At 40.5% G+C, this 17,552-nt stretch overlaps 1 protein-coding gene across 1 annotated transcript in view; it reads right to left on the reverse strand.

The window, feature by feature from the left end:
• Sdc2 (syndecan 2) overlaps window positions 1-17,552 on the reverse strand; it is a 109,974-nt gene that overhangs the window by 16,076 nt on the left and 76,346 nt on the right. Inside the window, exon 2 of the mRNA XM_013012540.1 lies at window positions 663-774. Within this exon, the coding sequence (XP_012867994.1) occupies window positions 663-774 (112 nt within the window). The remainder of the gene's footprint in view (window positions 1-662; window positions 775-17,552) is intronic.

Consider the following 17,552-nt stretch of genomic DNA (forward strand, 5'->3'; position numbering starts at 1 on the left):
GTCTTTCTAAGTCTAGAATACAATTGGTTTTATACCTGACTATACACTGTTGTGGCACGTTCCTGCTTCTCAGTGAACAAATACACAGTCATAATCTAGAGGATGTGAGACTGTGTGGACCACGGCCAGGTCCTGCTCAGCTGACTTGGAGATATGACAGAGACCAGCCAAGATCATCAGCCAAGCTAAAGACTCCACTTGTAGATGCAGACACATGAGGGACCAGCACTACATGACTACCCTGCAGAATAATGAATTGAATGAAGGCCTGGGGCTTCTGCGTGTTGGAATGGTTTGTTATGCAGCATTACAGAGATAACAGATAATTAATATACCAAAAAGTCAGAAGTATCACTCTACCATTGTTTTAATTAGCTGCTCCATAATTTCTTCTACTTTCTTTAAAAGAATGTAACATCTTAGAATCTTCAACAAAGGATAGGTAGGGCAGGCATTTTATGACTGGTATTCAAGGTATCTACAAAGGAGGTTCTGAAAATATAGTTTCCCAAGTTCTTAGAGCTTGAATTCACACCCAGATCTTCAGGGTTCAAAGATCTTTGGGGTCCATGCTCTTACCCATGCATAATGCCTGTCTCTGGGAAATCATGCCACAAAGTATGTGTCTGAGCAAGCTGAGAATGGCCATCAGCCAGTCTTACCTGAGCCAGATGCAGAAGCATAGTCGTCATCATCAATAGGATATACTCCAGAAGCTTCTTCAATGGAGCTGTTGTCAAGGTACATGTCTTTGTCCGATGTCAGCTCTGCTCGCTGAGAAAGGTAAGATGTGATTCAGGATGGCAAGAGATTAAGACATACTGATTTTACCTACTGTTCACCCTGATGCCCCAGTGACTACCCCTGCACTCTATTCCTGAGTCCCTATGTCTGTCCATCCCTTTCCTCAGGGCACCCTGGCAACTTGTATGTAATTAAGGGCTGACTCTAGTCTGACTCCCGAAAGGGAAGCTTCTGAGCCTAATCCATTACAATGAGGATGTTGCAGACCTAAGCACCTACCATAGGTTTTGTTCCACTGTACTAAACTCATTGGGGTTTTGGTTGTCCCAATGCTAATCAGAAGCTATCTCAGACATTCCTTTTGGTCATGAATGAGGTTCCTTTATTGCAAAAGCTACTAAACACCCAAATCACTTAAGACTTTCTTGGGGATGTATGGAGGCACTTAGGCTCAATAATCACCTAGGGAGCCATCAAGGCACGCCAAGTGCTCACAGGCCTGGCCATGCATAGCTTCATGACAGATGAGGGGCTCCCTAGTCGAGCAGGCCATCCAGAGCTTTCTGCTTCATGCAGATCTACACTGACTCCAGGCAGGACACCCCATGTAGAGCAGGGACTATGGGGCTCATCTGCCAAGAGTGAGGGCCCACAGCACGCCCACGTCTAGGGTTCACTGGCTTAGCAGAGTCTTAATGACAAACACAGATAAACCCACAAGAGCACTTTAAAAAAATATTACTGGCACTTGGTAGTAGCAAATCACAGGCTTACTGTGGAGAAGGATCAGGCACTAAGCATACCCGTTCCACAGCTTCTTAGCTCTGTAATAAGAGGTTAGTATTAAATTCACCCTAATCCTGCCAAAGGGGTAACATGCATGAATTGGAGATGGAGAAGAGACAGAATTTTTTTTAATGGTTTTAGTAAATTGATATTTTATCCCCAGTATCTCAGACTGGCAGCTTCGACGCAAAGTTGGAATCAGGCAGTGTTCATTATTATCCTATTAAAAAAATCAAATTGGATGTTTGTTCCTCACAGGAATTATATTAAAAAAAACTGTCCCCCTTACTATGCTGGCTTTCATTGGATTTCCACTAAAATAAGACTTGGTCTCAACAGTCAAGGAGGGACAGGCCCACCCTCTGGAACAGACATGCTTTATTCTCTCAGGTTTCAGTGGCTGGCTGGAGAGGCTGAAGGGTTTTAAATCTGAGCCCACAGTCTCCACACTCATCGGTGCCAATGACAGAAAAGTATGGGAATCATTCTGTTGGAGCTATCACACCGGCAGAGTCTGAGGTCTGAGCCCTTAGGGATCAGATTTGCAGGCAATGAGTGACCACCCTCAGCCAAGAGTGTGCCGGCACTTTCTTCCTGCCTGCACGGTCAGAGCCTAACTCTGCAATCTGAGGCTGGGCTGTGTGGCACCAGTCTCCAAGGCAATCACCATTCCAGAATGTAATTCCCAAAGCTTGCCAACCAAATCGGGAGCCTTGCATCCCACAGATCTTGACACAACTTAACTGGCCACACTGGACATTCTATCCCCCTTGGAGAGAACAGATCAGCTAGCCCTCTGTACCTTTGAGCTCCACGAACACAGATTCAACCAACAATAGATTCAAAACAAGAAAATTAATAAATAAGTCCAGTTTGGCCAAGTATGGTGGTGTGTACTTGTCATTTCCCCACTAAGGAGGATGAATCAGGAAGATCACGTTTGAAGTCAGCCAGGGCTACATTACAAAAACCTACCTCAAAAGCAAAAGAAAAGTTTGTACTGAGTAGGTGCGTATGTCTTTTCGTTTTTCATCATTCCCTAAACCACACAGTACAACTATTTCCATAGCATTTAAATTTTATATTTTATTAGATATTCTAAGTTGTCTAATACACAGGAAGGTGTATACAGCTTTTATGAACATACTACTCTTCATAGGTGTGTGGGGGTGTGTGCACACATGTGTGTGCTGGTCCTAAGGCTTGAACTCAGGACCTAGGCACTGTCCTTGAGCTTTTTTTCTCAAGGCTAGTTTTCTACCACTTTGAGCCACAGCTCCACTTCTGATAGAGTCTCATGGACTTTCCTGCCTGAGCTGGCTTCAAGCCTCAGTCCTCCTATCTCAAGCTCCTGAACATCTAGGATTACATACATGAGCCATAGGTGCCTGGTCATACAATTTTATTATATGTAGAACCAAAAACTAACTTGCACAGTTGTGAATTTTAATATTTAATTTCTTTAACCTCTCCTTCCTCCCCCACCAAATCGCAGCAGCTACCCACCCAGTAAACATGGCTTAGGTTGAACAAGTCTGAGCTCCCAGTTTAAAAGCCATGTTTACTCTGCCTGTTTTAACTCTTGTCCTATCAGATTTGCCTAGAAGACCTTTTGTCATCCTCAGTCAAATCGCTCATCTAATTTCCAAAACATCCTCTGATACCTCCAGTCATTTTCCTTATATGCACCTTGAGTTACAAATTGTGCTCTTTTACATTCTGTAGCCTACGTGTAGTTTAGGGCATAGAGTCTCACTGTCTTTTAAAAAAAATCAGTTTATTTGTTTTGCTCCTCATTATGGATATTTATTTTAAAAAACCTCTGTGAGTTCGTTCTTTGTCCCTCTCAAAGTGCACAGGTATTCAACAAATATTTGTCAGCTGAGGTTACTAAATCAAAATGGTTCAAGTAACCTTTGACTTGGGCTTTAGGGTTCACATGTGTCCAAGATCTGTAGGATTCGTATAGTTAAAAATCTCTTGATCTTAAGCCTGAGAGAGCATCTTCCCCAAACTTCCCATACCTTGCCCTGTATCTACTTAAGTAAACCTGAGTTTTAAATATATATATACAATATATATACGAAATACACACATACATATATATATTTTTTTTTTAAAGAAAGGTTCTCCATACATTTCAGAAACAAGTTTCACCCTCTCACTTTCCTCTTGGCCCTCTGCCTGAAGAATTTGATGTGGCAAAGGTTAACACAGATATTTAATCCTTACATGTGAAATTGAATTTCCAGCCACTGGAAGACTCAGTTTATCCAGACAACACATCTGTCACACCACAAGGTGGGTGGGCCAAAAAATGTCTGCCAGAAAATCCTAGCCACCTCACGCTGTAACCACACCAGGCAGCCTGACAAGCCAGCAGACTTCTAAAGAGGCAGCTATGAAACCTGCATTACTACCAGACTTGAGGAAGAGGCCAGGGAGCACCTAGAGGTAACCCTCATCCTCAGTCCCTCAGGGCCTGTAGGTACCTCCAGGGGGTAATCTGACGCTGATCTGATGTTTAATGAGTTTGCTGGCAGCCAAAAGTACTTGTTTTCCATTAGTCATGTGGTGCAAAAAATTCTGCCATCAAACTAAAAAAGTTCTCTTCCATTCTGATTTCAGGAATACTAAGAAAACAAGGGCCAATTGTCCACGTCCTAATATAGAGAATAAGAAGCAGGGTTCTTTCGTGTTGTGTAGCTGATAATACTAAAAAAAAAAAAAAATCAAAGACAAAACAAACAGAACTCCATTTCTTTTCCTGTGAAGAAAAAATAAGTTCCAAATAGGACAGATTCCACTTCTGAAGACACCACATACTGTGTGGGTAAGGACGTGTGCATTTAGCACACTTAAAAGAGGCAATAAATTATGCACCAATACTCCTCTTGAAACAAGGTGGTAACAATCTCCCCTACCTTCTTGACCACTCCCCCTCAATTTCTCTTTCTTTGGCAGCACTGGGTGTGAACTGGGGGCCTCACACTTGTTAGGCAGGCTCACTAGCACTTGATTCATATCCATAGCCCATTTTGCTTTTCTTGATTCCCAAGGAGAGTCTTGCCTGAGGCTATCCTGGGACTATGGTCTTCCTTTTTCTACTTCCTGAGTAGTTAGGATTATAGAAGTTCCCCAACAGGCCTGGAAACTCTTGAAGACCATAAAAATACATGATTCAAAACTACTGACTTGACACCTGGTTGGATGTGGTCAGCTCACTGCACAGAAAACCCTGGGACACTACACACTCTGCACTTGTCCATGTGGTCAATAGGGACAGAAACTGGATGAGAATAACTGCAAAGAAATGTGCACAAGCAAAAAGCTATTGACTGCCTGCAGGATTTCATAATGAAGTTGTTTGGGTTGGGGCTGGCCATGGCTGTGAGGCCATGCCAATACTGTTGGCTAACAGGTTCAGAGTATAAGCTGGAAGAAAAACAAAGTGGATCTTTCAGACCTTTTCCCCTTCGCTGATGCAAGATCTGAAGAAAGGAAAGCCAGGGGAAGCTGTAGAAAGCTACCAGGTCCTGCAAAAAGAAAAATCAATTGTAGACACAGACAGGGCTTCCGCTTCATGTCATGTTCAGCCAGGGAAAATGACGCACATTGCTTCTATTGACTGAATTCCCAGAAGAATGCATATCCCATGCAGTTTTTCTATCCCCTACAATGGCTAGAAAGAAGGCAAGATACAGGTTTATCTACCAACTCCATCCTTCCTTTTTTAGCACTGAAACTTCAGTAATCTTATCTTATTGGGTCTGGGCTATGAATAAGGCCTTTTGACATAGGTGCTGCAGAATTCTTCACTTTTAAAGCCATGCTTTATAGAGATAGTTCTCAAAATTAGTGCAGTGGCTGGGCACTGGTGTTTCATGCCCATAATTCTAACTACTCAGGAGGCTGAGATCTGAGAATCGAGGTTTGAAGCCAGCCCAGGCAGGAAAGTCTGTGTGACTCTGATCTCCAATTAATCACCAAAAAACTGAAAGTGGAGTTCAAGTGTACAGCACTTTTTTGCTTAAGCAAAAAAGTTCAGGGGCAATGCCTAGGCTCTCATATATACATATCATACAATGATATATTTATGTACACACACACACACACACACACACACACATATATATATATATATATATATACATACATACATCATAATACTCAATTGCTAAATACCCTTTATTGGCTCTCTGTTAGTCATGTCTAGGATTACTTAAAATCTTCTTAGCCTGGAAGGAAGTTCTCCTGCCTATGGACTCACCTGCATCTGCAGAATCAGCTGCTCTTTATGTCTGTCACCTAAATCCCATGCTCCAAGCAAAAAACAAACAAACAAAAAAAAAAACACCACATAAAAACCCCTAAGAGGAATAAACTCCTTTGAGGATGGAAAATGGAGAAGAACATTAGTAAACTAGAGATTCTATACATGATAAAAACTAGGACACAACAACTGAGCTGACAATGGTGTTTGTAACCAAAATGTAAAGAGGACTGTTGCCTCAGTGCATAAGAGACTGAGTATACCAGTTTTCATTTAATTGAGAAACATCACAAACCTGTCCATTTTCCCAGTAAAGAAAATTTGCTGGGTAACAACTAAACAAATCCACTTGCTTGATTTTTCTTTTGTAAGTAAAGCCTACATCGAGCAATACCATGTTTCAAATTTCCAGTGTGGAAATCAGTGATTTAGATATCTATGACCTTACTTGAAAGATACATGCCACCTTATCTACCAAGTAAATGTTCTCCAGATTTTTGAGCTAGTGCAAGCCAAACAGCAGGCATTAGCTAAAACTCAAAAGAGTAGATGCTAAATTTACCTTGTGGTTTAACTTGGTTAGTTAGCAAAATCAGAAGATAAAAGCCTACGAGTTGACAGATATACTACAGACCCAACAATCGAAAGAATTAGGCTTTGAATACACAAAAATAACCCAAATTTCATACAGCCTATCAACCTCTGTATCACACCAAGGTGGGCCTCTGAATTCAGGGCAAAGAAATGTCCAGCTCTAATTTGGACTCAAAATGAAGACTAGTTTTTATGGAGATTACAAAGCACTGTACATGAATTAGTAAACCACTTGGATATACCTTGTAAAGGGGGTGGGGGAGAGAAACAACTTTCTCCCTCGCATACAGTCACTCAAAGATGACAGGCTTGTCCTGAAACTGAAGTTGCCAATTTTGGCTTTGGAATAGGCCAAAAGAATATGCAACTTTAGACTTCGAACAGACACCTGTTCTGTTCATCTGTTGGCTTCAAAAAGGAAGAAAAGAGAATACCCTTGTGAAAATATCATCTCCTGACACTTAATTCCACTGCACTTTAAAGGTTCACAAAGTGACTGTCAGCAGACCATGCAGCATGAGGTTAAAAAGGATTAGAGGCAGCTAATTTAAGTGTTTATTAAGTTCTAGCTATTTTTTGCTAAGTGTTTTATAAGTGTTGGGTCATCTAATCATCTCTACAACCCCACTGCAGACCAGGAAGCCAAGGCTGCCTGGAATCACTCACGTCAGGACTAGGGAGAGTCAAGCTCAAAGTACACTGTGTCACTGACAATAATAACACACACACACACACACACACACACACACACACACACACACACACACACACACACACAGTGTCTACATCTTTCTCCCTTTCCTTGTGATTCACACATCCACCACAACAAAGACCCAGAGAAGATCTTCAATAATGAACCACATTGAACTTTCACTTAATGCAGCATTTCCCAACTTGGTGGAAATTTTCCCACAAGAATATGTATTTAACATCTTTCAAAACTAGAAATTTTGGCATTACAGCTGGGAAAAAATTATGTTAAAAGTTTATAGAGTTCTGGCTCAACAATTTCTTTTCTGCCAACACCCTAAAAATACCAAAGATGTGGGTGCCTGAGCCAGGGGCATCCACTACCATTTGTTCATTTTTCTAACACCATCATTTTAAAACAAATAGATGCCTCAACCAATGTAAAAAATGTGACAGAAGAAAAGAACCCTCTCTGATTATTGTTGGGGAAAGATGTTGTTCTCCTTGAAGATGGAAGACATATAATCATCATTTATAAGGACGTGATTTAAGGATCTGTTCAGTCTATAAGGAACTTTCCAGTCCATAAGATGTTACAGGCTTACCCTACATATACTACATTCAAGTCATTCATGGGTAAAAAAGAAAGGACATGAAGTCACACATGGAAGAAAATTCTTAAATTCCTAAGGAAGTCTTAAGAAAGATCTTTAGTGCAGAAATACTTCAAGTATCTATAGCAGTCCTTAATTACATGGAAGTCTAAATAAAGTCAGAAAAGTCTTATTCTCAGTTCAGTGTGAGGTTTGAGGCACAAGGTTGAATGGTGTGGTCATGATAAGTCAAATTATAAGTAATTCTGGAGATTTTTTTTGCTAGTTCTATAAAGTGGGTTTGCTTGTTTTTAAGTACTGGGGTTTGAAGTCAGGGTCTTCTCCTTGCTAGGTAAGTACTCTAGCCCTTTTTGCTTCAGTTGTTTTTGGGATAGGGTGTCCCATTTTTGTCCCAGCCAACCTGGACTATGGTCTTCCTATTTATGCTACCAATGTAGCTGGGATGGCAGGCATATGCCCTCATGCCTATGACATCTCATTAAAGTTTTGGTCAACTACAATCTCCACAATCTGATTATGTAATAACTGCAATTATAAGCATATGGCACCAATACCTGGCCTTTTGTGAAGCATTTGGAACAAACCAAAGGTATGGGAGATAACCAAATTCATGGTGTGTGAACTTTAAACTACTCATTTATAATTAATCACTGACTTTGGATCTTGCCATTGGATGCCTCATGTAAGACTGGAAGCCTTATCTCACCACTTACAGGCAGTGCACTTTGAAGAAGCAGGACCAGCTCTGATGTTTTCTGAACCTCCTTCTTGTCTACTAAGGTCAGCAAAACAACAAGGTTTTCTGACGGGCTAAATCCAGGTCTTAGTTTAGGCCATCTAATGGAAGGGAATTTAAAGAATACCTGGCCAGTGGAATCCCTTTCTGAATAACTAAAAGTAAAATAAAATAAAAAAGAATACCTGGCTATTGCACCCCTGGGAATGGTAAGTCAACACTGTTACCATTACAAAAGGCCAAGCTGGAATTTGGTCCTATAAAGTGAGAAAGACTGCCAGGAAAGATCATTTAACCTTGGGAGAAACCCTTAACCCACTAAGGCCTCCAGCAAGCCAGATGTTACACTAGTCTAGAAAAGATAAATAAATGGTTGAAAAAAAGAAATAGTAAGTGACTGTGCAGAACCTATGTACATCTTCCTATTTAGAAAAAGAGTGCATTTGGTTTAAAGCAGTCAGATTTCCTAGGCCAACAATGCTCTAATAAAATCTATAATACAATGTGATGATCCTACATATGTCCTCTTTGTCTGCCCCTCTACCCCCCCAAAAAAAAAACTAGCTAGAGGATTGTTTAGTTCATCTGAACTAGCATCTATGATTCAATATAATCAATATTATTTTCAGAAAAGATGTCTCACTGCATTATGTTGGTACATCCAGTGCTACAAAATTAGTTTTCTTCCACCAGTGTTTGTTTATCAATTCTACAGAATGCTAGCTGGATCAATAAGTGGGTTGTTGGGTACATTTAAAACAGCATCTTAGATTTGGTGACTTGGAAAGATATTTAGCTGAATATGCTCTTCGCCCACACCCAGATATTAGGACACACAAAAAGGACATGTGTCTACCAGTCTTGTTTCTCTTTAATCTAGAACTTTGTAACTATAACTAAGCTCTGATCACATATGCTCTCTGCCATGTGAGCCCACAAATCCTCTAATCCAACTCCCTCTGTCTCTACAAGCCACCCTCTAATAAAGAAGAGAAATAAACTGAATTAATAGTGCAAAGACATCCAAACCAAATTTGTTTTTGGTCAGTTGTGGGGCTTGAACTCAGGGCCTGGGCACTGTCCCTGAGCATTTCAGCTCAAGGCAAGTGCTCTACCACTTGAGCCACAATGCCACTTCTGGTTTTCTGGTGGTTAACTGGAGATAAGAGTCTCATGGACTCTTGCTCAGGCTGGCTTTGAACCATGATCCTCATATCTCAGCCTCCTGAATAGCTAGGATTACAGGCAGGAGCCACCAGTGCCCAGCTTCAAACCAAATTTTTGACATAGTTCATGCTTTGTAACCTAGGATAATTATAGAGACAATTAATTAAAAGCCGAATATTCTACCAGATTGTCGTTCTCGCTTTGTAATTTATTTAGTTTGAAAACATGGCACTGCACAATTTAACTAATATGTTGTTTTTTTAAAAAAAAAACCTTCTAGATAGAAGGGGCAACATGGGTTGGAATATATTATAAATGTATGGAAATATATAATTATGAAATCCTCTCTAATGTAAGCTAATAAAAAAGATGAAAGAGCTAAGCACTGGTGGCTCATGTCTGTAACTCTAGCTACTCAGGAGGCTGAGATCTGAGAATCACAATTCAAAGTCAAACCCTGCAAGAAAATCCATGAAATTCTAATCTTCAATTAACACCACAGGGGGTGGGGGAGTAGGAAGTGGAGCCATGGCTTAAGTGGTCCACTGGAGCAAAAATGCTTAGGAACAGTGCCCAGGTTCTGAGTTCATGCACCATGAGGAAAAGAAGCGGGGTGGGGGGGGGAGGTGGGGGGGAGGAGGAGGAGGAGGAAAACCAACAGGAAAAGAAGAGAAGGAAAGAAAAAGAAGTATCTTTCCAGAAGTGATGATATGGCTCAGTGGTAAATCACTTTTCTACAATGATCAAGAACCCTGGACTGGACCCTCAGCACCACAGGTAAATCAATGAAAACTAAAAATACTCTTTCTGAAACTCTGAATTAGCTTATTGTTCATACTAAACACAAATGTCTTCCTCATTGGCAACAAACAACAACACAAAACCAAAAGAAGGTAACTACTGGGAGAAACCAAAAATATAAGCAGAACACAATGACAGCTCATACTTCTGGTTGTGGTAATGGGTTCCAATTCCTGATCCAGGGACAGAAGGGAAGCAACCTGTGTGCTGAATTAAGTTTGTTGGCAACACTAACAAGGATCTCAGAAGCAATGTGGATGAAAGCAATGCCAAGGCCTCTGAGCAGGATTATGGTGAATACGTATGACACACAAAGGGAAAATGTTCATTGCTTACAGATGTGCTCCGTTGTTCTTTCTTCCTTTTTTGGAATATCAAATAGAGGGAATCCAGAGCTATGTTATTATAAGCATTGCTGCTGCTCCCCCCGCCCAAGCTAGAATATTTTGGTTATTTATTTTGATATCCATATGACTACAGTTTAGACTAGAATAAAAATAGAAGCTGTGTGAGCCGAACCTGAACGGTCCAAGAGCTAGGGAGGGTCAGTATTAATAAATTCAAACTCAAATAATGAGATGCTGTTTCCTGGCAGTGTTTGGCAGGAGACGTGGGGAAAAAGATATTTGGAATTTATTTCTTATTCAGAAGTGTTTTATAAAAACTACCATTGTGGAACAGAATCCAAACGTCAAGCACAGTAGGCCAACCAGCTCTGGTTTAGATTTAATAATCCACTTTAAGGAGTTTTCAATGGCCACAGTTCCAGGCCTGCATATCTTCCCCACCCAAAAAGGGAGGGGTCGAGTGCTGACAGAATGCCACAGGAGGCCTAAGGGACGGGAAAACGGGAATGACCTTGGCTTTAGAGGACAGGGGGGCAGACCACACCTATCCAGCTGGGGAAAGACCCCGGTTTGAGCCTTCAGAGGTGATGGATGAATTTACCAACTGAGCTATGTTTCAGAGCTAAGTTAGAATTGCAGCTGAGCATCAAAAGGAAGAGTGCACTATACCACTATACTGCTAGCCCAGAAAGCAAAGCCTTGATTATATGTACAACACCAACAAGCACAGCGGGGCCCTGGCCCTGTAGACATTTCCCCCTGGCAATATGTGTTGGGAAACCATAAAAACTTTCACATCATCGGAACTGACGTTCCTTCTCTAAAGAATTATCCTAAGAAAGCCTTTTATTTGGGGGGGGGCGGTCATGGGGCCTGAACTCTGGGCCTGGGCGCTGTCCCTCAGCTCTTCTGCTTAAGGCTAGCGCTCTACCACTTGAACCCCAGTGCCACTTCCGAGTTTTTTTCTTTTTTGCTTATGTGGTGCTGGGGAATTGAACCCAGGGCCTCATGCATGCAAGGCAAGAGCTCCACCACTGAGCCACCTTCCCAGCCCCTCCTAAGAACGGCTTTTAAAAGCAAGAACTACTAGAGTGTTTTCTATGTTACAACAAAATCACCTAGACAAGCCAAATACCAAGTACTAGGTAGGAGTGGCTGTATGTATGATTTGTGATTGTATGTGACACATTAATTTCCACCACAATGTCATTAAAATCATATACCATAGAGCAACAAGGGACAATGTTTATGACATTCCATTTTAAAAGCAAAGGGTGACTCTGATCATATAAAATAAAATTTATCGAAATGAACTCCAAGTAATGAAAACAAGAGAGTTTTTTTTTCTTTGCTATTATTTTCATTTTCTTTTCTTGTTGTCTTGTCTGTTCATTTATCTGTCTTTGAGAGGGTCAGAGAGGCACAGAAATGGGAGAACAAAGAGTGAACCAATGCAGCAGTGGTACTCACTAGACACCATGTTGAAATGAATGATAAAACTGTGGTTGGGGACAAGAAGGGAAAACTGGGAGAGAGCTAGGGAAAGGGCGATGACATTGTCTGAAAGGAAGTGTACTCATTACTTGATTTGTGTAATTGGAACCCCGCCTCTGTAAGTCACCTTTACTATAACAGTAAAGTACACTTAAAAGTAAAAGCAAGGGGTACACAAATCTTTTCTAATGTTATCCTTACATTAAAATTCATACTTACCTGGAAAGATATGGCAGGGGTGAATGGAAAGATGGGCTTGTGTTGATAGTTTTCCTAATTGCTATTACTGTCATATTTTCATCATATTTATAAAGTGTATATTTTGTGTACATGGTCCACATTGACACACAAACCCCCCCAAGACCAATGAGTCATTCACAACTGACTAATAGGGCTATGCTATGGGCCAGCTTGGGAGTGTGCTGCTCGGCTCCCCTCTCAGCCTCCTGGTCTGCCACAATGGGGGCTGCACCTGCTGACTGGTCTCAAGAAAGCTGAGTTGACCCAGTGACCTCCTAATTTTCAGGTCTCTTTAAATGAAGAAGATATCTTCAGTTTGTTTCTCAAACTGTAAGATCAGAAATAGGATAACACTTTCAAAAACAAACTCTAAATAGCCAGGCATGAGACTGAATGCCTCTCATCCCAACTCTTGGAAAGTAAAAGGCAGGAGAATCGAGAGTTCCTGGTCATTGAAGGCTACCTAGAGAGATGCCATCTCAAAAACCAGAACAGCAACCAAAAATCTACACATATTAAAAAACCTAAACTATGGCTACAAAGCTAAAACAGAGACCAAGGGTGATGAGATCACTGAGTTCAGGGGGAATTTAAAGAAATTACTCTGCTGAATGGCAGCCTGTTAAAACCCAGTGCCAAGTCACTGTGTGCCTGTACTGTGCCCAAAGGCTTATTCACATTGCTGAGAACCCACCGGGAAACCACCCTCATTTCTGTTCAACACTAATGGCCTCAGGCACCACATATATTTTTTGCTCTGAAATTGTTCTTAACCAAGTAAAATAAATAGGGAGAATCCAGCAGCTTTTAAAATGATTTCCTGGACTAAGTAACCAGGATGAGTTTGAAAGTTTAATTGGAGACAATTATGAAATGCATTGTGACCTGCCATGGAATTCTCCAGGAACCAGAGCCTCTTCAAGCAGCATGGTGAAGCACGAGCTGCCAGCCAAATAACATGTATCACAAACACAGGGTCCAAGGCCACATGAGCTGGTCATATCAAAGCAAATGACCTTTAGAAAGAGACTCTGTTGGTGTGCTGAAGCCTTGCACAGGAGCACTGTATCGAAAGATAACATTTAGAGTCTCATAAATGTGCAAGAAAACTGGACAGTAACACTTGATTTTACCAACAATGAACCAACCATATAAACTGGCCAGCACCAATACATATATGTCAACGATATGTGTATGTGCTGATATATATATGACATGCATGGCACAATGCATGTGATGTATGTTATGTGACATTTGAAACTCATGCCACATATCTGACACATACGACATGCATGTCACACATGTGGTGTATTGTGGCATGTGTGACACATGTGATACATGTGACACATGGGGCATGCCAGATGTGTCATGCATGACGTATGTGACATATCTGACATGCATGGCATTTATGACAACAGAACACACATGGCATGAGCCACATATGTGCCATATAGGATTTGACATATATGTGCCATTCATGACAGACAGGACAAGCATGACACATGTGACATGTGTACCACATGCATGACATGTGACATGCAAGATGTGTGACTGGCATGTATGGCACATGTGGCATGTGTGATCTAACTGACACGCAACTGTATGGTGTACATGTGTGGTATGTGTGACATGCATGACACATATGACATGTGATGCATATGACATATAAGACATTTAACATATATGGCATATATGTGGCATATGTGGCATATATGACATTATGTGATGTTGACCTAGTTTGCATGTTACATGTGACTTATGTGACATATATGACATGCATGTGACGCACATATGTGTCAATAAAGAATATGTTTTTGAGGAATGTCTATCAAATTCATGTTGTAAATATGCCAATGAAATCCCTTTGTACAATTCCTCTATGCTAATACTATTTTTTTAAGGAAAATGAAAAAAAATAGACTATATTTTGGATCTCCAAACACTTGGGGATTTTCTGCTTCATTTTCTGTAATTAAGATCTAGTTTCGTTCCACTGTTATTTGAGAGCATTTTGATTTGATTTCTATTTTTTTAATTTGTTAAAATGTGGTTTCTAGTGCAGAAATGTTCTACAGTAATGGTTCCACTGAGCTTGATGATGATTTGTATTCTATTGTTTTATAAAATACTCTGCAAGTTTAATTGTACTGTTAATTGATAGTCCTCTTCAGTTTAAATATGTCTTCACTCATTTTCTACCTGCTGGCTCTTTCAATTACTAAACAGGATGTTGAAATTTCTAGGTATTATAAGGAATCTATTTCTTTTTGTAGTTGTCTTTTTTGTTTTTGTTTTTTTTGTCGGTCATGATGCCTGAACTCTGGGCCTCAGCAATTCAGCTCAAGGCTAGCACTCTTACCACTAGAGCCACAGTGCCACTTCTGGTTTTTTTCTGCTTATGTCATGCTGAGGAATCAAACCCAGGGCTTCATGTATGCCAGGCAAGCACTCTTACCACTGAGCCACCTTCCCAGCCCCTACTTGTCATTTTTTTTCTCATACATTTGGTAGTTTACTGGGCACATATGAATTAAAGCCTTTTACATTTTCTTGCATACATATGTATACATATTATTTTTATTATAAAATGTCTCTTCTTAATTCATGATTATGTTTCTTGCTCTGAAGTCTGATTGAAATTAATAACGGATCTCCAGCTCTGTTCTATAACAAGTAAATAATTAAATAAACTGGCCAATGCCTGCAAGCATCCAAAAAAAAGTAACCTCATTTGTTGCCGTTTTCCCTTATGTCTTTCTGATTTACCTGCAACAGAATCTATATATGAAAACATTTCACATCATACTGACAGAATTGTACCTTTTCACCCTCTGAGAGGAGGCAGAAGGGAAAAAAACGACAGGTCCAAGATGGTAGTTATCTTCTCAAGGAAAAAATAATATTTAAGAAGCACCTTTCATAAAGCATTTTTTAAAGAAGCACTTCATTTTTTTTGCCTTTATAGAAGGCTGATGCATGGTAATTCACTGGTGTTAAAGTCTTGGATAGAACATACATTCATAAGTGCCATTTCCTAACAGATGTAATAGTTGGTTCACTACAAACATGGGAGATTTTAGAAAGCAAATCTGTGTGTGTGTGTGTGTGTGTGTGTGTGTGTGTGCGTGTGCGTGCCACCAGCACCAGGTAAAAAGCAAATCTAATGAACCAAGTATATGTTAGATAATGTTAAAGAATTTTTTCTTCTTTAGTAATAAGTCTTATAACAAAGTTTATGAGTTGATGTCATCTATTTTTGTAGTGAAACACACTAATGGCTTTGGTAGTAATTCAGCACCTGAAAGTGCTCAGGAAGACTTGTACAAAACTCACCCGTCTCTACAAGTTCCCACTTTCCTGGATCTTTAGCTCTCCAAAAGCAATTGGCCACTCATTCCTGCCAAGGCCTTCCACAAAACAACTAACAGCTACATCTGTATACAATGCCTCCCCCAACACCTTTATTTCACAATGACATTCACTTCATCTACCTACTTACCTTCATTTCCCAAAGGATGTAGAGTGAGAATTAAATTCGAAAGGCCCACTCTACAATGATGGCCTGTCTTGCGCCCTGTGGAGACAGACTGGATGTCACAATGCTGTCACACTTGACTCCAGACAGTACCTCTGCCCACTTTGGGCAGATTGGTGTATAGCCTCAGACTAATGTGATCATGTGTGAGATGACAAATGAAGACATGTCCACTGGACTCAAGACAGCAGCTGAGAGCCCAGAAGTTGGAAGGCAACCCATTCCTATGATCCTCAATTTTGGCTGGACCTACCTGACTCTGGCTGTACTCTGAAACAAAGACATCCTCTGACTCCCCCTTCCTGGGGCTTAACCTTTGCTGTTGCATGTAGAAAAATGACTTGCCCCTCACCCCTCCTGCTTTTGGGGGCTGAGGAATGTGGCTGAAAGACTGCAGCTACCAGGGCAACCTCTCTGGCATGCATGCCAGCACCTCCTCACCTAGGCGCCTCTCCCCCTGCCTGGCTGCCCTGGCCCACCGATGCTGACCACAATCCCTTCCCGTGGTCACATTGCAGGGCAGCCCCCATGGAAACCCATTTGGAACTGCTCAAGCTCATACCAAAGAATGATGTTTTTCATACAGATTGTTCTTTTAAAATCCTTTACAAAAGCAGCTGTAATCAATCGTGCTGGGGGGGGGGCAGTTGGTAAAAAGCTGCCACTTGGAAAGCCTTCATATTGATTCTTTTCCCTTTCACAGATTTTAAGAAAACAATCCCGTGCTAAGAAACCATAATCAATTTTTCGAGACTTTGCAAACATGAAACACTATCTAAATCAAAACACACATTTTTGAGAATTACATAAAAACCATAGCAAACACTAAAAAACCCAAACTTGATCTGTCACCCTGCCTTTCACTCAATAGAGACAAAATATTTTAAGTCAGTTGAACAAATTCAGTAATTATTAAACCTCAGCAACTCTTGTAAGAGTAGTTTTTCAGGTAACATTGGCTCAAAGATACAAGAAATCTGTCTTCATTGAGATCTAGCATTTCTAATTCTTAATTTGCAAGATAATATACTTTTTCTCTGTGCCTATTCTTAGAGAACACTACCAATTATAAGCCTATGTTTATAGACAGTCATTACTCTAAATGGTCACTCTCAGAGAGAACTTCCAAACACTAGAGTACGCCAAGCCTTTTCATAGGCATTATGGTAGGTGTATTATTCTGTCAAATTTGCCTTTTCACACTAGGCCTCTTAGAAAACTCAAGCATTTTGAAAGGTAAAAGAGTCAATATTTAAAACTACAATGTGCAGACAGAGCAATTTGGCATTTTCATTAAAAATCCTTACCAGTGTCAACAGCCAATTTCCAGATTAGACATGAAGGAAAAGCACAATTTAATGTAATGTTTGTTATCAGTACTTCTATTTAGAAGAGGGGAAAAATGAAGACTTTATTAAAACATCACATATAAAATGAATATGGAACTGAGCTCCAGGTAGGCTGACAAGCCCATAATACTTTGTGTTGGCATGATATCTACCACATGAATCAAATTAGACCTCATCTAATC

This window comes from Dipodomys ordii, unplaced genomic scaffold (genome assembly GCF_000151885.1).
Source record: "Dipodomys ordii isolate 6190 unplaced genomic scaffold, Dord_2.0 Scaffold17, whole genome shotgun sequence".
In the NCBI taxonomy this organism is placed as follows: domain Eukaryota; kingdom Metazoa; phylum Chordata; class Mammalia; order Rodentia; family Heteromyidae; genus Dipodomys; species Dipodomys ordii.